The 23,791-nt window shown below is 44.8% G+C and overlaps 1 protein-coding gene across 4 annotated transcripts in view; it reads right to left on the reverse strand.

The window, feature by feature from the left end:
* Window positions 1–3,867: 3,867 nt before the first annotated feature.
* BORCS5 (BLOC-1 related complex subunit 5) overlaps window positions 3,868–23,791 on the reverse strand; it is a 97,419-nt gene continuing 77,495 nt past the window's right edge. For all 4 annotated transcript variants that reach the window (XM_010805497.3, XM_005207027.5, NM_001076355.1 and 1 more), the window contains 1 exon segment: window positions 3,868–4,532. In XM_010805497.3, coding sequence (XP_010803799.1) covers window positions 4,302–4,532 — 231 coding nt within the window. In that variant the 3' untranslated portion in view covers window positions 3,868–4,301.

The raw sequence follows: 23,791 nt of genomic DNA on the forward strand, positions 1-23,791 counted from the left end.
AGTGTTACCGACCACAAACCAGAAAATAACAATGACATCTCTTAGGCACTGTGTAGCTCTTAACAAAGGAATGAAAGTCAGAGTGAGGGGAAAGCAAAATTACTTCTCTCACAATTAAGAAAAAACCTACACCTAAAGATTCCACAAGAAAACATTTCCCTTCTCTCTACTCTGCCCTTCAGTTTTTAGCATCAACATTTCAAGTAATTTCTGACTGAGTACTACGTATCTGGGTTTAGCTGAGGGGTAAACAAAATAGGAAGATAAAATTTTCAATTACTCTAGGAAACAGCAAACCCATTACATTCCCAAAATCTGTTCAAGAAAGTAAAGCATTGAGGAGGAAAAAGTAAAATGTTACCAGTCAGGGTTCAATCCATAAAGAATCGTTAGGAATGATATAGAATAAGGAGGTTGTTCAAGAGACTTACCTTAAGCAATTAATTACAGGAGCTGGTCAGAGTCCTGGTTCAGCTGTGCTGGATGGGCGGTGGGGGATGGATGGGGTGGTGGGGATGGATGGATGGATGGGGTGATGGGGATGGATGGGCAATGGGGATGGGTGGTGGAGGATGGAGGGATGGGCAGTGGGGGAGGGATGGGTGGGTGGTGGGGATGGAGGGATGGGTGGGTGGTGGGGATGGAGGGATGGGTGGGTGGTGGGGATGGAGGGATGGGCAGTGGAGGATGGAGGGATGGGTGATGGGGATGGATGGATGGGTGGTAGGGATGGATGGATGGGTGGTGGAGGATGGAGGGATGGGTGGTGGGGATGGATGGATGGCCAGTGCAGGATAAAGGGATGGGCAGTGGGGGATGGAGGGATGGATGGGCAGTGGGGGATGGAGGGATGGATGGGCAGTGGGGCGCGGAGGGATGGGTGATAGGGATGGAGGGATGGGCGGTGCAGGATGGAGGAATGGGTGGATGGGCGGTAGAGGATGGAGGGATGGGCATCGGGGGATGGAGGGATGGATGGGCAGTGGGGGGCGGAGGGATGGGTGATAGGGATGGAGGGATGGGTGGTGGGGGAGAGCCAGGACACCTGAAGCCTGCAACAAGCTAGAACCAGCATGTTTCCACCAGAACCCACGCTGGCCTCATCCCTTCTCTAAGCCCTCATCCTCTGTGCTGCAGAAGACCTAAGGAGACGCTGGTGCTCATACCTGACCCAAGATGCTGAAAAGCTGAAGGCAGAGTTCTGGGGAGCTGGCCTGGCTGCTCCCCACACCATAGGTGCAACAGATCCCTGAAAATGTGCACGAGATGCAACAGGGCCTGACCGACAGTGACTTTCATCACGCACACATGTATGTTGCTTTACTGCCACTAACAAATCTCATGCAAATTTCTCTTGTGGCCAACCCTAATCGAAAAGGGACAGGGAAGGGAATTCCAGGAAACGTAGTCCAATTTGGCCAAAGTTGCCAAAACCATCTGCAAAACCACACTGCAAAACCACCACATACCATAAATATTAAATTAACTAGAATTATTTCAAAACACATCAGATCTGCCTATTGTTCTTACTGCCTCTTCCCAGTAATGAGTAGCCTGTGGACCCAAATCTAAGTTAATACCATGTTTTGTCTAACATCTTTATAAGAAGGAAAAGAACTGGATGGAGAGCTGGCTGGCAGAGAAGTTTTGCACGCGGTGTGAGGTTGCCTTTTTGCCCCCTACAAACGATCTCAGCTGCGACAGAACAGTGAGAAAGCACTGTCCTCACAGGCTGTCCTCATAGGCCTAGTGACATGGTTTGTCACTGTGTTATATGCTTTTTACTTATAAATTGTATTAAGTGCAGTGAGGATAATGGGACCTGATGCCTGAGCTGTTCTTACAGCTCTGTAGACAACCAGCCCTTCCTTCTTTGAAGGCTACAAGCTACTTGGTGTTCAGAACCAGGTTCTGATATCACAGGAACTCAAAAGACAATGACGGTGAGGGCTGAAAAATGCCACGTTTTGTCAGTCTAGTGGAAGGGAAGATGAGAATGCCTCGTATTATTTTTTTCAGCTTTTCTGCCAGTTTGAAGTTAAAAAAAAACGTGAAGTTAGGAAAAAGGGAGTGTTTATGTAGCCACATCAGATACTAAAATGTATTATGAAATTTTAATATTAAAAGTGTGGAAAAAAATGCATGAAACAGTATGAAGACAAAGATCAATGGATTCAAATAAAGTCCAATGCCAGATTCTCAATCACATGAAAACTTAATGCACGAGAGGAACACTGCCACGTGGCGGTGGGGGGCATTAGTTAACAAACACTGTGGCCTCCCCATCTGTGACGTTTCCTAGAATAACCTTAGCTACCCAACAGGCTTCTAAAATTACAGAACATCTTTCCTGATGTGAACTCTGATGAATTGCTCTAGAAATGGTTTAAAGCCCCACTAAAATCCCGACCATCAAAGGCACTTATAAAGACAAGCTTCTCAGGTCCCCCAGAGTTGGTGCTCTGGGACAACCTAGACGGACAGGGTGAGGAGGGAGGTGAGACGGGGCTTCGGGAGGCAGGGGGACCACAGGTATACTTGTGGCTGATTCACATTGATGTATGGCAAAACCCCCACAATATTGTGAAGTAATTACCCTCCAATTAAAATAAATAATTTAAAAAAAAAAACCAGGAGGGAATAAAACTTGGGAAAAAAAAGAAAAACAGCTTCCTTCACGAGAACGGCCCCCAAACCTCTGACCTCTGCAAGTCTAGCTCCCCATTCCCAGCGCAGGGCCTCCAACCCCTCCATGGCTCCCTCAGGCCACTTCACCTTCCTGGGCTGGGTGTCTACCCACTTTCCTCATGGTGCAAAGAAATGGTTCCCAGGAGGGTGCCCTCCGAGGAAGGCAGACACCCTCTTGGCCTCTTCATTTGGCTCTGGGTTCCAACCTGTCTTTCCGGCTCCGAGAGAGTGAACCATCTTCGTATGTTTTGGGCCTTAGAAAATTCTAGAAGCTGTTGATTTTTACACCATGTTTAAAATTTTAGAAAATTGTATTTTCCATTGAGCTTGGGATGTTTATACTTAAGCCATCATGCAGCTGTTTTAGGCTCTACATTTTACTCGGGGTTCTAAGAACCTTACAGGATAGTGTTCGATCAAATTTGATCAAAATCTGATTAGAAGAATCAGATGACGTTTACCTGAGAGATGCTAAATTAAGTGGGATCAATTTTAACCTTATAAATATACTAAAGGCTGTTTGGACATATAAAAAGTCACGCTCTGCGGTTTGAAGAAACCTCGGGAGCCCCGTGGGCCCCAGTGATCCCCCTCTATCCCCAGCTCCTGGTCTCCGTCTGCCGGCCTGGGTCGGTCCTACACTCCATTTCTCGGCTTCTGCATCTTCTCTTCCACTAGAACCTTTATAACATGCAAAGGACTGTGCTAAGAACTTCTGTGGCTCCTCAAATTGCTTCATTTCCTAAACCCCCAGAGAAATTCAGCAGCGCTTGAGTTGTTTTTTCTCTTCAGGAAAGAAGGGCAGGCACTACACAGCCCTTTCTGTATGCAGACACAGTGTCTGGCCCGGGCAGTTGGCCCCGTGGATGCCTGCTGGGTGCGCGCTCTTCCTCTCTGCCTCACATGTCTGCGAAATTAGTAAAGCAATGCTGGCTAAAACCTGCTTCAGAAACTGGAGTCCTGCCAACGCTGATGTCACAAGAGGAAACCTAAACTGTGTTTGCATCAAGGAAACCCATTATCAGTGGGAGATGAACCCAACCAGGCTGTGGAAAGGGAGGCTTCAGCTTCCAGTGACGACACAGCAGGGACACCCTAAGCTGACACAGGAGCGATGCCAGCGCCCTGCCAGGCTGGATAGAGGCTGGCTGTGATGGAAACATGACACGCACACCTGGATTAAGTTAGCTCTTTATGTATGCAACCTGGACAGCCTATGGAGAAAAATGTCACAGAGGCATCAGGGACACAGGGCTTCCTCAAATCTTCTTCCCCTTCTCTTCATAGTTTCAGTCTGCAAGCTAGATTAGATAATATACACTGTCAATTAAAAAAAAAAAAAAGCAAACTAAATTAAAAAAATAACTCCCAAGGCAGGGTTCTGTACAGAATTCCTAAGAGTTCAAATATTCCCACTTCGGAGACCATGGAGGGCAGGTTGGTTGGCTTTGCAGGGGAAAGCGCATCAAGGGGAGGGCTGGAGCATCACAGGTCTCCAGGGCAATGGACTGCCTCCTGTGCCCTTGGGGAGCACCACACTCCCCTGACCTAGGTCACCTCCTGTGTCTCTGGTTCCAAAGGCCCCGCGGCCCTGGTGGTGCCGGGGGGCTTGGCTACAGCCTGAGCTCGCGGTCGGGCTTCACACTGAAGGGCTCCAGGCGCTCGGCCTCGGGCAGCAGGCTGTTGAGTCGCTCCAGTAGCGGTACCGTCTGGTCGATGCCCATCTGGATGCGACGCAGGATGGCCGACATCTCATTGACCTTCTGGATCTGCTCGGCGTATTTGGCATACCTTTTCTGGCGCTCCTGCATGAAGCTAAAGAGGGTTTCTACAGACAGATCCATCTGCAGGGGCAAGAGAAGTGAGACACGTTCAATCCCGTGGAGACAAGTCCCCGCGAGAGGATGATCGGGCTGGGGGGGGGGGTGGGGGGTGGGGGTGGGGGGTGGGGGTGGGGCTGGGGTGGGGGTGGGGCTGGGGGGGTGGGGCTGGGGGGTGGGGCGTGGCCAGCAACAGGTGCGGACCACGGGCCACGTGGAGGACGACCAGCGTTCCTGGAAGTGGAAGCCTGGGGGACGAAAACCTTCCCGAATGTGGCTGGAACCCTCTGCAGGGGGAGTGAGGTGAAAGCCCCCAGGTCCCGTTCTGGGTGTGTAAGCCACTTAGTCCTAGGTGAGGCCCAGGGAGTTTCTAGCTCTTTTTCTCTATAGAAAGAATCCTGGGCTGGGAAATCAGGCAGATGGGGTTTGACTCTGGCTCTGCCATTGGTATAGATGGAGAAGCTCTATAAGTCAGCAAAAACAAGGCTGGGAGCTGACTGTTTGCAAAATTCAGACTTAAAGTGAAGAAAGTAGGGAAAACCACTAGGCCATTCAGGTATGACCTAAATCAAATCCCTTATGGTTATACACTGGAAGTGAGAAAAAGATTCAAGGGATTAGATCTGATAGAGTGCCTGAAGAACTATGGACAGAGGTTCGTGACACTGTATAGGAGGTGGTGATCAAAACCATCCCCAAGAAAAAGAAATGCAAAAAGGCAAAATGGCTGTCTGAGGAGGCCTTACAAATAGTTGAGAAGAGAAGAGAAAGACAAAGGAGAAAAGATATATCCATCTGAATGCAGAGTTCCAAAGAAAAGCAAGGAGAGGTAAGAAAACCTTCCTCAGTGAACAACGCAAAGAAATAGAGTAAAACAACAGAATAGGAAAGACTATAGAGATCTCTTCAAGAAAATTAGAGATACCAAGGGAACATTTCATGCAAAGATGGGCACAATAAAGGACCTAACAGAAGCAGAAGATATTAAGAAGAGGTGGCAAGAATACACAGGAGAACTATACAAAAAAGATCCTAATGACCCAGATAACCACGATGGTGTTATCAGTCACCTAGAGCCAGACATCTTGGAGTGTGAAGTCAAGTGGGCCTTAGGAAGCATCACTACGAACAGAGCTAGTGGAGGTGATGGAATTCCAGCTGAGCTATTTCAAATCCTAAAACATGATGCTGTGAAAAGTGCTGCACTCAATATTCCAGCTAATATGGAAAACTCAGCAGTGGCCAGAGGACAAGAAAAGATCAGTTTTCCTTCCAACCCCAAAGAAGGGCAATGCCGAAGAATGTTCAAACTACCACACAAATGCACTCATTTCACATGCTAGCAAAGTAATGTTCAAAATTCTCCAAGCCAGGCTTCAACAGTATGTGAACCAACAAGCTGGATTTAGAAAAGGCAGAGGAACCAGAGATCAAATTGCCAACATCCACTGGATCATAGAAAAAGCAAGAGAATTCCAGAAAAACATCTACTTCTGCTTCATTGACTACACTAAAGCCTCTGACTGTGTGGATCACAACAAACTGTGAAAAATTCTGAAAGAGATGGGAATACCAGACCATCTTCCCTGCCTCCTGCGAAACCTGTATGCAGGTCAAGAAGCAACAGTCAGAACTGGACATGGAACAATGGACTAGTTCAAAATTGGGAAAGGAGTACGTCAAGGCTGTATATTGTCACCCTGCTTATTTTTTTGCAGAGTACATCATGTGAAATGCCAGGTGGGATGAAGTACAAGCTGGAATCAAGATTGCTGGGAAAAACATCAATAACCTCCGATATCCAGATGATGCCACCCTTATGGCAGAAAGTGAAGAGGAACTAAAGAGCCTCTTAATGAGGGTGAAAGAGGAGAGTGAAAAAGTTGGCTTAAAACTCAACATTCAAAAAACAAAGATCATGGCATCTGGTCCCATCACTTTATGGCAAATAGATGGGAAAACAATGGAAACGTGACAGATTTTATTTTCTTGGGCTCCAAAATCACTGCAGATGGTGATTGCAGCCATGAAATTAAAAGACGCTTGCTCCTTGAAAGAAAAGCTATGACAAACCTAGACAGTGTATTAAAAAAGAGACATTAGTTTGCCGACAAAGGTCCTCTCGTCAAAGCTGTGGTTTTCCCAGTGGTCATGTATGGATGTGAGACTTGGACCACAAAGAAGGCTGAGCGTCTCAGATCGATGGTTTTGAACTGTGGTACTGGAGAAGACTCTTGAGAGGCCCTTGGACTGCAGGGAGATCCAACCAGTCCATTCTAAAGGAGATCAGTCCTGAATATTCATTGGAAGGACTGATGCTGAAGCTGAAGCTCCAATATTTTGGCCACCTGATGCGAAGAGCCAACTCATTAGAAAAGCCCCTGATGCTGGCAAAGACTGAAAGCGTGAGGAGAAGGGGACAACAGAGGACAGGATGGTTGGATGGCATCACCGACTCAATGGACATGAGTTTGAGCAAGCTCCGGGAGACGGTGAAGGACAGAAAAGTCTGGCATGCTGCAGTCCATGGGGTAGCAAAGAGTGAGACATGACTGAGCGACTGAATGACAACAATTGCCACTTGAGTTGCTAATACTCATCCTTCCTGTCTCAGGTTTCTCATCTGCAAAAATCAGGGGACTGATGGCAGATTTGCAGGGTTGTTGGGAGGACAAAATGAGATGAGGTGTGCTAACATACCAGCTCCAATACTTTGGCCACCTGCTGTGAAGAGCTGACACATTGGAAAAGACCCTGATGCTGGGAAAGATTGAAGGCAAAAGGTGAAGCGGGTGGCAGAGGATGAGATGATTGGATACCATCACCAACTCAATGGACATAATTTGAGCAAACCCTGGGAGATAGTGGTGGCTTCCCAGATGGCGTAGTGGTAAAGAACCCGCCTGCTAATGCAGAAGACATAAGAAACGTGGGTTTGATCCCTGGGTCGGGAAGATCCCCTGGAGGAGGACATGGCAGCACACTGCAGTATTCTTGCCTGGAGAATCCTGTGCACAGAGGATCCTGGCGGGCCACAGTCCACAGGGCTGCAGGGAGTCAGACATAACTGAAGCGACTTAGCAGACACACACCCATGCGTGGGAGACAGTGGAGGACAGGGGAACCTGGTGGGCTGCAGTCCATGGGGTCACAAGGAGTCGGACATGACTTAGGGACTGAACACCACCACCACCCCAGCTCAGGGCTCAGCCTAGCACTGAGGACTTTTACAATTCACTTGGCCCTCCGTCCTTGCTGTGGAACACAGTCAATCTACATGAGCTGCCGGGAGGGAGTGGCACTCTCTGCCAGAACCACAAATGTCAACCAAGTCAAGTCAACACCATGAGAGGTAAATAGAGGACTGCTTCATGCACCCTCCCTCCAGTCAAACAAATTTGGGGTTCTGGGCTCCCCTTCTGGGATCTCTTTTCCTCCCTTGATGGGGTTCTTTGGAACCGATCATCTGGATAAAAACAGGGACAGTGTACCACCAGAGTGTCAGATGCCCGTACCCTTCCTCTGCACAGTCCCACATCCACTCCCTCTCTGCCTGCTGCTGTTCCCTGACCAGGGAAGAAACAATCACACCACCAAGACTCAAGTTTCTGTCTCAAAGCGCAGATGCTCCCTTAGTCCTTCCTTCTTGTGTCTCCCAGGCAAGGCCCTTCCTAGCCCTGGTATCAGGCAAGGTGCTGGCAGACGCTCAATGCTCGTTTCCGCAGAGCCTGCGAGCATGGTGTGATAAAGACAAGCACAAAACACTCTAACCTCTAAGAAGGCCTGGCCTTCACTCTCTTGCCACTGCTCCTGACGACTAAGCCCTAACCCCTACTGTAGTATGTACCCATGAGCCGACTAAGCCCTAATCCCTACTGTAGTATGTACCCATGAGCCGACTAAGCCCTAACCCCTACTGTAGTATGTACCCATGAGCCCCAGGCACAGACTTCCTCTAGCATATCTGACACAGCTTTAGGCATTGTCAGGATTAATACAATTTGGAAGCTTTACCACTTTAACCCTTTCTATTCTGTATTGGAGTACAGCCGATTGACAGTGTGGTGAGAGCTTCAGGTGCACAGCAGTGACCCTGCCCTGCATCTTAGCATCTGGACAAACTGGAGCATCTTTACCTTTCCCATTTTTATTCTGGCACTGAGATTCCAACAAGGAAGCGTAAATACAACACAGAGACAGCAGACATTTACTGCCACACATCATGTGCGGTCCTAGCGATACGGATATTGAGAATCAACTGTTTACACCCACACAGCAGACTGTGTACATTAACATGACTTTTCTCTTCCACTCTCTTTGTTAACATGACTTTACTATTCTAGGAAACTCAGGCCCAGAAGGAGAAATGTTGCACATAACCTTGTTTCAGGAACTTTCAGCAAAACGATTTAAGTTCAAGAAAAAAACTATTGGATTTTCCCAACAGAAGAGAATGACTAGTCCTCATGACTATTGCCTCAAAACCCTGGCCTTGCTGTGACCACATGACTAAGGACTAGTCCGCGGCTTGTACAGGAGGAAGTCTCTCATGGAGCTTCCAGGCGTCTTCCTTAAAAGTTAGCAGGCCTTCTCCTCCTCTTCTCCTTCATCCCTTCCCTCCCTCTGCTGATGCTCAAAGGCAGATGCAGTCCTCATGGGTCACAAGAATAATGAAGGTCACAATCCTTGGGTTGGCACAGCGGTGAACCAGATGAAGTCTGGGCCTATGAGGACTTTTGCCCAATGCAACTTGTACCAGGAATGGGAAAGAACAACAAATTTCCATTCTGTATGAGCCACTGTAATTCCAGGTCTCGGTAAACCAGTGGGATTTAAACTTACACTGAGAGAATGAATGTGATAGAGTCCCTACCCTTAGAACTTGCTGTTTACTCTTAAATTCATACTTTAAAACTTGCCCCACATATTCACACATTGTCTGTCACTGGTGGTAGTATATTTCAAAGGGCAGGTGAAAAAGGAGATAAGATTATTTGTGCAAGTACAAGCTTTACTAAGACATGAGACATCTGTAGAAGGGGTTCAGACTCGTTCCAAATACCTGATGTGGATTTGCCCATCTGGCTGGTCCATTGCCAGCAATGGGTCCAAAATATTAGCAAATCAAAGCAGCAATATGCAAAATGGACAGTATATCATTACCAAGTGGGGTTTATCTAAAGGATGTAAGCTTTCTCAGCATCTGAAAATCAAAGTCATTTTGATATAATAAAGATTAAAAATCACAATCATTTCAAATCAATGCAGAAAAAGCACCTGACAAATTCAATTATAAAACATTTCAGCAAATTAGGAACAGAAGGAAACTCCCTCAGTCTGACAAAGGTGTCTATGAAAAACCAACACTTAACATCATAGTTAGTGGTAGACAACAGTTTTCTCCGTAAGAGCAGGAATAAGGCAAGGATTCTTTCCCACTCTCGCCACTTCTCTTCAGCATTATACTAGAGATCCTAGACAGTGCAATAAGACAACCAGAGGAAATAAAAGGCACAGGCACTGGAGAGGAATAAATAAAATGGTCTTAATCTACAGATGACATGATAGTGTGCCTAGAAAATCCTATGGATACTTAGACCCAAAACCTAATAAAACCAACAAGTGAACTTAGCAGGGTTGCAAGACACACAGTTAATATACAAAATCAATTGCATTTCTACATATTCGCAGTGAACAACCCAACAATGGAATGAAAAAAAATATATAAAACTTAACGACTGCATGAACATCAACTTAGAGAAAATGTCAAAAAAATACATATAAGACCTGAACACTGATATTACAAAACGCTGCTGTGAAAAATTAAAGGAGATCTCAAAAAATGGAGAGGTATATACCATGTTCATGGAAGACTAAATATCAAGATGTCAATTTTTACCAAATCGATTTATAGATTCATTTTCAATCTAAATCAAAATTCTAGATGGCTCTTTTTTTTGGGGGGGGGGGTAGGGATTTGATTGGCTGATTGTAACTAAATAGAATGGTCAAAAGAAGTATGAAAAAGAACCAAGTTTGGGAAGCTCCCTGATGTACTGTGGTTAGGATTCCAGGCTTTCACTGCAGTGGCTCAGATTCAATCCCTGGTTGGGGGACTGAGATTCCACAAGCTGTGCAAGGTGTGGCAAAAAAAAAAAAAAAAAGGCACAAAAGAAAGTTTGAAAGACTTATAGTACTTGTTTCAAGACCTAATATAAACCTACAGTAATCAGAACAGTGTGGTAGTGGCATGGAGACAGGCACATATAGACCAGAGTAACTGAAACGAGTGCAGAAATAGATCTAAACATATGTGGTCAGTTGACTTTTTTTTAAACCAAAGTTTCCAAGGTAATATACTAGAGAAAAGAAAGTTTTTCAACAATTTATAGAACAACTAGATATCTATACAGAAAAAAAAACCCTGAACCCCCACATCTCACTCCCTTCACAAAGATTAGCATGAAATGAATCACAGGCCTAAACACAGAATCTAAAACTATAAAACTTTTAGAAGGAAACACAGGAGAAAAACCTTTGCTATCCTATAGAAAGCAAAGATTTCTTAGGTCCGAAAAACATTAACTATAAAAAAAAAAAAAATGGTTAAACTGATCATTGAAGTTTTAAATTTTAAAATTTTTAAAAATTTAAAAAGAATTTTAAAATTTCTCTTCGAAAGATATCATTAAGAAAATGATAAGGCAAGACACGGACACAGACTATTATATATATTTATGTGTGTGTGTGTATATATGTATATATACGCACACACACACATATATTCAGAATATGTAAAGACCACTTACAACTCAATATTAAGAAAAAAAAAATCCAAGTTTCTTTTTTCTTTTTTTTTTTCAGGAGAACTGACCTGGGCCTTTGTCTCATTAAAACATTCATTGAATTTCTAAAGAAAATCTGCTTTTAAGATCTTTTTGCATGTATGCTTAATCACTTAGTTGTAATCCAACTCTTGGAGACCCTTTGGACTGTAGCCCGCCAGGCTCCTCTGTCCATGGGATTGTTCAAGCACGAATACTGGAATGGGTGACCATTTCCTTCTCCAGGGCATTTTCCCGACCCAGGGATCGAACCCACATCTCCTGAGTCTCCTACATTGCAGGCAGATCCTTTAACCGCTGAGCCATCAGGGAAGCCCTAAAAAGGAGAATCAAGATCCCTTCCAGGAAAGTGAGCCTCCAACTGATCAGCTGAATGTCAACTGAATTTATTATGAAGGAAAGGAGGGGAGCCCCTGGAAATGTCTGGGAGCCCAGGGAAAGCTTGAAGTAGGTGAGCTTGCCGGAGGTGAGCTTGAAGTAGAATCTGGATCTTGGGTAAAAAAGTAAAACTTGCCTGAAGACGGAATCCATGGGCACTGCTAAGTAAGGTGGACTACAGATCAGGAAAAAGAGAAGCTAGATATTAACCAGACAGCATTTTCCACAGAACTCCCAGGGGGAAGCCCCCACACAGTGTGGAAAGAAGACATCGTGGTCAATGGCCATATCACTGTGAAGACACTGCAGGCATTTTGTCCATGATCAAGATGACCCTGGATGCCACCCCTGTCTATGCTATCTATGTCTCTAGATAGCTACTGCTCCCAGATGAGAAGTGGCTACTCATGACACCAGCACCCACGGGGCTGGGCACTTCACTGGGGAGGGACCTGTTTCACAGATGCTCCCGTCCTTGCTGAGCTGGGGTGGCAGAAAAGCACTCGGTGGTTTTCAGATCCATTGGTTTAAACCCTCAACAGCTGACCTCCTAAGGTTTTGCCAGAGCTTTCACCTAAGGTGTGAACTGACCATCCAGACCCTGCAAAATGACCTGCTCAGACATCTGAGGCATTTCTGAGCTGGAGCTGCGTGACTCACAAGTCACTCTGAGAGCAGTGGGCTTCTCTCAGAAGTTGGGCATGGGCTTCAGGAGAAACAACAAAATAAAGGGTTACTGTGAGCACGTCACCATTCTAGCTTTACGGCTGACTGTATATAGCTTGCAGCTGAAGACAGTGCTGTCAGACAAAACTGGGTTAAAATCTCGGTTGTGCATATGACTGATCATCTTTGTGACCTTGAACCAATTACTTAACCTCTTCGACCTTCAGTTTCTTCACCTTAAACTAGGCATAATGTTAGGACTTACCTCATGTGATTAATGTGAGGAATAATGAGATAACACACACAAACACACAGAAGAGCCCCAGATAAACACATTACCAAAAACATGAGAAATGAAAGAGAAACTATGTCTAGAAACCTCTTTCTCATGAGAAATGGAAAAGCAAGATTAAGTAAATACGGGCAGAGAAAATGATGACCTTTGAAGATATCCACGTAGGCGCACGTATCTCTGTTTTATAAAGCGCCTGGTGGTGCAGTGCCTGAGACTGTGCTCCCAATGCAGGAGGCCCGAGTTTCATCCATCATCAGGGAACTGATCCCACATGCTGCAACTAAGAGTTCTCAGGCTGCAACTAAGACCCAGTACAGCCAAATACATAAAGAAAGAAAAACATTAAAAAAAGGAATTTTAAAGGCGGGTGAGCAACTTTTATGCCTCATCACTATTACACTATCTTCAAGGTTTACACAATCACTCAGAGGACAATCTACCATTGCGTTTTTTGCTGGTAAGTTTTATTTTTGTTCTGAGCTTCTGCTACTGAAAATCTTACAACACAGTCACATTACTTACCCACCAAGTTTCCTTACAGAAACATTTCACACTATGTAATAACTGAAATCATTATTTACCTACAAGTCCTTCCGTATGTTTTTGATTTATATGTTCAGCCATGAGAATGAGTTACTATTACCACTGTTTGGTGCTACCAACATGGTAAAATAAAAATATATACATATACTTGCATGTATATATACATTTTTCAAAAAATATTTTGAAAGCAAGCAGAAGAGCTTCAATAGACGATATCCTCTCTAGCGAGAGTACAATGCTTCAAAAATTATTTTTTTAAATTTCCTGATAGAATAAGCTTTGATGCTAGTTTGGGAAAGGTAGGTCATCCCATGGAAGATGTCTAAAAGCTTCATGGAACTTCCCTTTCAAAGTACAGATAACCTTGTCAAAGTAGTGATACATACTTCAAGAGTAAACAGCCCTACGTTAGAAAAAAGATGCATGACAACAGCAAGAGCTTCAGAAAGAAGAGTGTACATCTTCTAAATTCTAAAACCCTAAGCTGTAGAGAGGTTCAAGATGGTAAAAAGAAAATTTAACTTTTTCACAGATCAAAAGAAAATGATTAGACAAACCGTGTTTCACAGTTAACAAAATTCAACTCTATACAATCAACAGATTATTGCTTTTCCTCCTCTTCTTAAGTTACTTAAGTCTTTTTAAAAAAAAAACTGTTAAAAAAAGACTGCTTAAGGACTTAGGACTCACCTGGTGGTCCTGTGGTTAGGAATCTGACTTGCAATGCAGGAGACACAGGTTTGATCCCTGGTCTGGGAACTAAGATCCCACATGCCTCGGAGCAAGTAAGCCCACACACGGCAACCAGTGAGCCTGTGCGCCCCCAGCACACGATCGCACACGATGCAACCAAGACCCAACGCAGCCTCAATAAATATTTTTTAAAAAAGATTGCTCAAGAACTTGAGACTCTATTTTAAAAAGTCACTCATTTTTTCCATCCTTTAAAAGTAATGTTCAGCTTTTAATGTGATGTCTCAGTTAACTTAAGCTTTAAGGTCAATTTTTATTTGGTCTCAAATAGTCCACGTTCTCTGTATTCATTCTGCCTTTAAATTCTGGTTTCCCAAGTTGGTCAATTTAGGAATATGGAGGTTGGGAGCTAGAGGCCACAATGGGCTGAGGCCAGCGAACCAAGGGCTTTCTGCCCTCTCCTCACATTTCAAATCCAGTCCCAGCTTTGTTCCTTTGTAAAGATATCCTTCAGCGCTCCCAAGTGTAATGAATACGCAGGGGTACACAACTCTGCTCTTTTATTATAATTTTTGTTTCTAGCTAGAGGGGTGAAATGGAAAACTGAGAATTCATTCTAGTTTACATATATCCAAATAATGAATTCTCAGGTGTGTAACAATCTATAGGGATGTGGCCAAGCCTTTAATGTTTTTTTGGAGATGGGCATATCACTGGTTTTTAGCAATGCAGGCTTACCCCCCAATCCTTGACTTGGCTAATAATTCACTACCATAGAAAGACAGAAGTCAGAAGGCTTGAATTTAAATCCTACTATCTGTGTGAGCCTGAGTTTCTACTTCTTAAAAATGGGAATAGTAATACCTGTCCATCATCCACCTATTATTTTACAGTAGTGTTATGAAGATTACAAATGAGACGATATATTGAAAATGACTTAAAAAGAGACCAGAACTATAAAAATGTAAACTTATATTATTATAAGAAATACCATCAGATGGCCAAATCTGTTTGGAGATCTGTTTTTCATAAGTACTAACATAAAACTAAGAAATTCCCCAATTATATGATCACATTCAAAAGAAGCTGCTTCAGTGCTTTATAAAAAGCTTCACTCTTTCTCCCATTCTGAATCTCAGAACTACTGATTGTGATTAGAGAGCAGCTGACATAACCAAGTAAATTAGTACTGTCCCAAGGGCAAAATCTGGGGCTGCAAACATACAGCTTGAAATTCTGTCCAGTGGGCACAGAGAAAGGTGCTCAACATCTTCAGTCACTAGGAAAACGAAGATCAAAACCACAAACAGCTACAACTTGACACTCACTAGGATGGCTGAAATAAAAAGCTAGGCAGCAAGTGCTGGTGAGGACGCGGAGAAACTGGAATCCTCATGCACAGCTGGTGGGAACGTGAATGCTACGGCACACTTTAGTTTCTCCAAGAATTAAACACAGGGTGACCATTAAATACCACACGACCCAGCAATTTTATTCTTTGATAGATATACTCAAGAGAATTGAAACAGCTATTCACAGAAAAACCTGCAAGCAAATGTTCATGACAACATTATTTCATAATACTCACAAAGCAGGAACAACGCAAATGCCCATCAACTGGGAAATGGATAAACCAAATTGTGATATATCCATACAACAGAATAGTGCTTAGTCATAAAAAGGGAAGCGATACTGATATAAGCCACACCATGGATGAACTCTGAAAACACTATATTAAGTGAAAAGCCAGATACAACAGGCCACACCATACGATTCCATGTATGTGAAATGCCCAGAAAAGGCGACTCACAGAGACAGAAAGGAGATTAGTGGTTGCCAGGGGTGGGAGAATGGGGCGTGGGGAGTGATGGCTAATTTATACAGTGCTTATTTTGGGGGGTGATGAAATGTTCTGGAATTAGATAGTGATACTGGCTACTCAAGTTTGTGAATACACCAAAAACCACTGAAGTGTATCCTATAAAACAATGAGAGGTACCTCAAACTCAAGTTCTTAATCATTGCTTGGAACCTTCCTTCAGTTCAGTCACTCAGTCGTGTCCAACTCTTTGAGACCCCATGAACTGCAGCACGCCATGCCTCCCTGTCTATCACCAACTCCTGGAGTCCACCCAAATCCATGTCCATTGAGTCAGTGATGCCATCCAACCGTCTCATCCTCTGTTGTCCCCTTCTCCTCCTGCCCTCAATCTTTCCCAGCATCAGGGTCTTTTCCAATGAGTCAGTTCTTCTCATCAGGTGGCCAAAGTATTGGAGTTTCAGCTTCAACATCAGTCCTTCCAATGAATATTCAGGACTGATTTCCTTTAGGATTTGTTCTTTTTAAAAATTTTTTTGTTTTATTTATTTTTTAGCCATGCCACATGGCATGCAGGATCTCAGTTCCCCAACGAGGGGTGGGACCCACATCCCCTGCAGTGGCTGTGCCGAGTCTCTAACCACCAAGCCACCAGGGAAGTCGCATTCCTGACTTGTCCCTGCACTGAACCCGTAATGTCCACCTTCCTAACGTCACTCTGACTGGAAGCATCTTCTGGAGGTCTTTCTTCAGCTTTAAGAACCTGACGCTGTGGCTTCATTCTTGAGCTTTCACACATCTGCTACCTCCTGATTTTGCCTGTGACCCACATGATCAGCTATCTCCACTTCAGAAAATGGACTGCCCCTTGCTGTCAACCAAAGTTTGGCCCATTCTAGCCCACCATCATCCATCCATTCTCACTGGGATTCAGACAGATTATAAAAGTGAGGGTTTCCTAGGTTGCAACAAAAACTCTTCCAAGTCAACTCTATGGTTTCTGGCTTTCTGACCCTTCTCCAGACGACCATCCCCGAAGAGGACCGGGAGCTCTCTGTGGGAATCTTCTCCGGGTGCCACCCTCTTGCACAACAGACAGATGACAAGCAGATGTTTTCATCAATTACGCCATAGGCTTGATGACATCAATTACCACACACTGGATGTTCTGATGTGACTATTTCCAAAGGCAATTGTTTATGGTGACTCTTACAGATAAGAGTAAACTCTTGCCACTTATTCTCACATCACACCTTTGATCTGTAAGTCAGACAAGCAGGGAAATCCTTCCCTGGCAAATCTCAGTCCACAAGGTCTACCAAAAACAGGAACTGAAATCCATACTAGCTGGACTGTTTCTTGCAGTAATCTTGTACATCATATTAGGATAACTAGGAAGGTAGAACACAATATATAATTTAGTAATCCCCTAGATATTTTAATGAATGTAATAAAATCACATAATAACAGGGACTTCCCTGGTGGTCCAGTGTTGAAGAATCCACCTTGCAAGTGCAGGGAAATGGGTTCGATCCCTGGTTGGGTAACTGAGATTCCATCCTGCAGAGCAGCTAAGCCCACACACCACAACTACGGAGTCTGAGCATCACAACTAGAGAATCCATGCACTGCAACAAAAGATCCCGGACGATGCAACTAAGACCTGACGCCGCCAAATAAATAAAAGTATTTTTTAAAATAAAATAATGTTTAACAGTTACAACCACTGCCCACTGTGGATGCACACTCTGTTGCTTCAGTCGTGTCCGACTCTTTGCAACCCCGTGGACTGCAGCCCCCTAGGCTCCTCTGTCCATGGGGATTCTCCACGCAAGAATACTGGAGTGGGTTGCCATGCCCTCCTCCAGGGGATCTTCCAGATACAGGGATCTAACTGACGTCTCTTAAGTCTTCTGAAGTGGCAGGTGGGTTCTTTACCACTAGCGCCACCTGGGTGAGTACCAATTAAATGTCAGGCACTGTACTATATACCACAGATACATTATCTTTATTTCTCACAAGAGGCCTATAGGGAAAATAGTCTTCTACTAGAGCTGCAGAATCAGGGGTCAGAGATCATAAAATGTGTCCAGGGTCACACAGCTCATCCTAGCAGTAAAGTCAGAATTCAAACTTATGCTTTTTAAGCCTAATCTCCCCCTATCTTTTCTTCAGAGCCCATTAATTCAAATGATTCACTTCAATGAAATATATACCATGTTGGGCCACGTGTTCAGGACCTTCTTGATACCCTTGACAGATGCATTAATATGGCAATTTTCACAGTTTTCCAGTAGAGTGAAAGGACACTTTTGTTCCTAATTTAAGCACCGCCATTTCTTTTTTTAATAACAAGGAGAACAAGCTGCCAGACCTAACACGAACATTCACAAAACAAAAACCAAGAGGAGACCAAAGGGAATACACTATTTATTAGCAGATAAACTTGAGTGACATTTTCTCTGGCAAAGTCTGCTTGTACATTTTGTACTCTGACATTTCACTTATACAAGCATTTCACAATCCTTGACTTCACCGAGGGGGCTCAGAACATGGAGTTTTAGCACAGCAGGGGGCCTCAGAGATCATCTCGTCCCACCCCTCCTCACTTTACAGAAGGAGGCCACCCCGGAGAGGGTCAGTCCACACGGCACGGACTGCCGGCGCCAGGGCCGGACTCCAGATCTGATCAAAGGGCCGCCCCACCACACTACCACCAGCTTTTCCACAGTGAGCTCTACCTGGTCAAACGGACTGTCAGTGTGTGTCACAACCATGACCTAAAACAGGAGTTTTCCAGATTCACAGACACAGAGGACAGACTTCGGTGGCCAGGAGGGGAAGGGGAGGGATGGATTGTGAGTTTGGGGTTCAGTCCAGTTCAGTCGCTCAGTCGTGTTCGACTCTTTGCGACCCCATGAATCGCAGCACACCAGGCCTCCCTGTCCATCACCAACTCCCGGAGTTCACTCAGACTCACGTCCATCCAGTCAGTGATGCCATCCAGCCATCTCATCCTCTGTCATCCCCTTCTCCTCCTGCCCCCAATCCCTCCCAGCATCAGAGTCTTTTCCAATGAGTCAACTCTTCGCATGAGGTGGCCAAAGTACTGGAGTTTCAGCTTTAGCATCATTCCTTCCAAAGAAATCCCAGGACTGATCTCCTTCAGAATGGACTGGTTGGATCTCCTTGCAGTCCAAGGGACTCTCAAGAGTCTTCTCCAACACCACAGTTCAAAAGCATCAATTCTTCTGCGCTCAGCCTTCTTCACTGTCCAACTGTCACATCCATACATGACCACAGGAAAAACCATAGCCTTGACTAGACGAACCTTTGTTGGCAAAGTAATGTCTCTGCTTTTGAATGTGCTATCTAGATTGGTCATAACTTTCCTTCCAAGGAGTAAGCGTCCTTTTAATTTCATGGCTGCAGTCACCATCTGCAGTGATTTTGGAGCCCAAAAAAATAAAGTCTGACACGGTTTCCACTGTTTCCCCATCTATTTCCCATGAAGTGATGGGACCGGATGCCATGATCTTCGTTTTCTGAATGTTGAGCTTTAAGCCAACTTTTTCACTCTCCACTTTCACTTCCATCAAGAGGCTTTTGAGTTCCTCTTCACTTTGTGCCATAAGGGTGGTGTCATCTGCATATCTGAGGTTATTGATATTTCTCCCAGCAATCTTGATTCCAGCTTGTTTCTTCCAGTCCAGCGTTTCTCATGATGTACCCTGCATAGAAGTTAAATAAGCAGGGTGACAATATACAGCCTTGACGTACTCCTCTTCCTATTTGCAACCAGTCTGTTGTTCCATGTCCAGTTCTAACTGAGATTTCTCAAGAGGCAGGTCAGGTGGTCTGCTATTCCCATCTCTTTCAGAATTTTCCACAGTTTATGTGATCCACACAGTCAAAGGCATAGTCAATAAAGCAGAAATAAATGTTTTTCTGGAACTCTCTTGCTTGAGTTTGGGGTTAGCATATGCAAACTAGTACATACAGGACGGATAAGCAACATGGTGCTACCGTATAGCACTGGGGGCTATATTTAATATCCTGGCATAAACCATGATGGAAAAGAATACAGAAAAAGAGTGTATGTGTATAACTGAATCAGTGCTGCAGAGCAGACACAAGACCGCAAACCAACTATGATGATGTGCGTGCTTGGTCTATACTTCCATCATAAAGAAATACATATATAAATAAATAAAAGTTTCTCAAGACACCATTTCCGGCCAAAAGGAAAATAAAAGCCTATTGTGAACTGATGTCAAACTCAAATGACAGGGTCCAATCAGTCAAGCGTCTCCACGTCTGTTAGGAACAGGAACATGCTCAGGTGGCCTCAACCTGCAGCTAGGAGGGTCTCACTCCCAGTGGCACGCATCTCTGTGTCCTGGAATCACAGAAGCCTCCTCCTGCTCCTGAGTAGTCACCATTTCCTGTTGTGCAAGCGACAAACAATGGGCAGACGGTGGCCAGTGTTTCCATTCATTACACCACAGGCTGAATGGCATCGATTACCACATAATGGACATTTCACAGTGACCCTGCTTCCTTTGTTCAAACAATGTATCTAAGTGTCTCAGCAAAGGAACCCATTCTATTTGGGTCTTTAAGAGAATGAAAAGAGGAATCTCAGGAATAATTGCATCACTTTGCCCCAGTAATGATTTTATGACTTGTCCAACTTCCCATGTGCCTTCTTACCCTTGGAGGTGTTATGTCCAGGCAGGATGAGAGGGAAGAAACCTCAAAACCTTTAGGTGGGTCTCAAAACTCAGTACATCAATGTCAGGCGGATCACCCCACACCCGGCTGCCCTGCCCTGGAAATGGGCTAGAAAGTGACACTGAAAGGCAGCCAAAAAGGAAGAGAAACACATCAGGGTCAAAATCAAAGCTCAAGGGCAGAGACTCCATTCCTCCCTCCGCACTGGGAGACTCTCCCTGGACTCTACAAAAGTGCAGGGCCATAAACATCCAAGAACAGGGGTCCCCAACCCCCGAGCCCAGAACGGTATTGGTCCATGGCCTGTTAGAAACAGGGCCTCACAGCAGGAGATGAGCAGTGGGCAGGCAGGCAAGCCAGCAAAGCTTCACCTGTGTTAACAGCCGCTCTCCATCACTCACGTTACTGCCTGGGCTCCACCTCCTATCAGATCAGCAGTGGCATAATAAACATAATCAACTTGAATCACCCTGAAACCATCTCGCTCTCCCCTGCCCTGCTGGTCCATGGAAAAATTGTCTTCCACAAAAGCAGTCCCTGATGCCAAAAAGGTTGGGGACCACAGTCCCAGAGGATCTTCTGCCTCCCTGGGAAGTCCCTGTTCTGCTTTCTCTCTCATTGAAGCCCCACTTTCCGTAGCCCTCCCGAGTGGGAGAGGGGCAGCACGAAACCACTGTCCAGCTTCCCCGACGGCGCCCCTCTGTTCGCCTTCATTTCTGCCACAGTCCTCTGAGATATTGGTAAAAACCCCTTTCTCAAAAAACTGACTGATCAGGAGCCTGGAAAAGTTAGCCTTAAACCGGCAGAGCTGGCATCTCCGCGATGGATACGTGGGGTCTTCAGGGTTATTTTCTTAAGTGTGGCTGTGTCCCATAAGGACTGTGTTTGAAATAAAAAAGGGTGCTATGAAACCATGGAAAGAATACTAGAAAGGAATATGGGATCAGGGAAAGAGAGCATTAAGTGTGATTAAGGAGAGGAGTTGGGGAGTAAAAAGCCTTTGGATAAAGAAGTAAAGACAGGGACTTCCCTGGTGATCCAGTAGTCAAGACTTCATTTTCCAATGCAGGGGGTGTGGGTTCAATCCCTGGTTGGGGAGTTAAGATTCCATTGCCTAGTGGTCAAAAAAACCACAATATAAGACAGAAGCAATAGTGTAACAAATACAGACTTTAAAATAGTCCATATTAAAAAAAAAAAAGAAACAGAAAAAGACAGTAGAAAAAGCAAAGGCTCTGGAGTCTTCCATGTGGGTTTCAGATTCGGATTTGAGTGTCCGGCTCCACCATTTAACAACCACATGCCCTTAAATGTTTGCCTTTCAGGTCTCTGAACCCTGGTTTGTATCTGTCAGAAGTCTATGACAAGGTACATCGAATGCCTGCCCTAGACCCGGCGCAGGGTAAACACGTAAAAGACATTACAGTGGTCTTACTATTACGATTCTTACTCCCACATTAGGAGAAGGGCCGAAGGAGCCCTGCTAATAGACGGAAGTGGGTGGATGTGAAGACAATCTGGCAGGCACACAGTATAACCTGGACTCTCCTTCCCAGTGTCCAAGATTATAGGGAAATAAAAGTAAGTTTGTATGACCTAAGCAACACATTCACTATTTTAAAACCTGAGCTAAGGCAACCAACCACTGTAAAACTGGGTTAATAATGTGCTCTATCATCCCCTCACTTACGCAAATTGGACATGAATATAACCCTTTCTCTGACTTAGAGAACAGACTTTGGAGGCAGTGTGCAGGTAAATATTTTACACCTAACATCCTCTATGCTATGCTTGGGGAAAGAACCAGAGATACCCAAGATGAGACAGTGATGATGCTGATGATAAAGTTTATACTAACATAATCATCCGGTTGACCTCAAGTGACACCAGAGTCTGTGCTCTTAATCACTGTGCCAGGTGACCTCTCCTGACATGCGAGCGCCTGGCACAGAGTCCGGAGGCCCATGTCATTGACACCTCAACTCCCCTACACAGGCTCATGCAGGGAACACTTCCTCGGCACGAGGGGAGAAATGAGGCAGAGACCCCTTGTCCGGGCAGAGCAGGAGTGTTTTTAGACAGGCTGTTGGCATATCCGGAGGGGGATGGAGATGCACCGGGCAGAGATGGGAGCAGAGTCCAGCAGAAGGGAGCAGACAGAGGGCATGGAGCGAGAATGGAGACCAGAGGAACACCCGAAGAGAGTGGATTCTGTGGCACACAAGTGTGGCAATTACAAGACGGAAAGGCAGGTATGTGGTGCAGGGAGTCTTGGTCTCAGCAAGGGTGAAGGAGAAAATGGCTGATAAAAGACTGAAATAATGCCATTTGCAGCAACACAGATGGACCTGGAGGTTACCAAACTAAGTGATTCAATATACACACTACAATATATAAAATAGATACTGTATAGCACTAGGGACTAGACTCAATATTTTGTAATAACCTATTAGGGAAAAGAATCGGAAACAGAATATATATGTATGTATATGTATGTATAACTGAATCACTTGGCTGTACACTTGAAATTACTACAACATTGTTATCAACTATATTTTGATAAAAAAATTAAAAAAAAAAGAAAACAGCTGAGGTGTACTAGGATGCTTCCCTGATAGCTCAGTTGGTAAAGAATCCACCTGCAATGCAGGAGACCTGGGTTTGTTCCCTGGGTTGGGAAGATCCCCTGGAGAAGGGGAAGGCTATCTAATCCAGTATTCTGGCCTAGAGAATTCCACAGACTGTATAGTCCATGGGGCTGCAAAGAGTCGGACTCGACTAAACGACTTTCACTTTCACTTTGGGCTATGATGCGGGAATAAATCCCTACTAAATGCTATTTTAATTATGCCACTAACGCTCATTCTTCTACAGTAACATCCTGTAAGAACTCCATTGGTGGTCTTACTGCATTTTAAAGAAATGACTTTTACTCACTAAAAGAATCCTTTCATTTACACAGCTCCTTAGATTCCTGCAGAAAGCTTGCATCTTCACTGTCCCATTTGCTCTGGAATGCAAGTTGGCTGTCGCCTTAATTTTCTGCAAGAGCAGCTCTAGCAATGGTTGGATACGTCCATGGACAAGTGTCAAGCTCTCTACTCATGTGCAGAATGAGCCCTGGGGAGTGAGGCCAGGATGGCATCTAAAATCTCATTATACCGGGATTACCCCGGTGGTCCAGTGGTTAAGACTCTGCGCTCCCACTACAGGGCACATGGGTTCGATCCCTGGTCAGGGAACTAAGATCCCATGTGCCACATGGCAAGGCCGAAAGAAAATAAAATGATGGAGCATTTTAAAAAATAAA

The sequence above is a fragment of the Bos taurus genome, chromosome 5 (assembly GCF_002263795.3).
Source record: "Bos taurus isolate L1 Dominette 01449 registration number 42190680 breed Hereford chromosome 5, ARS-UCD2.0, whole genome shotgun sequence".
NCBI lineage: Eukaryota > Metazoa > Chordata > Mammalia > Artiodactyla > Bovidae > Bos > Bos taurus.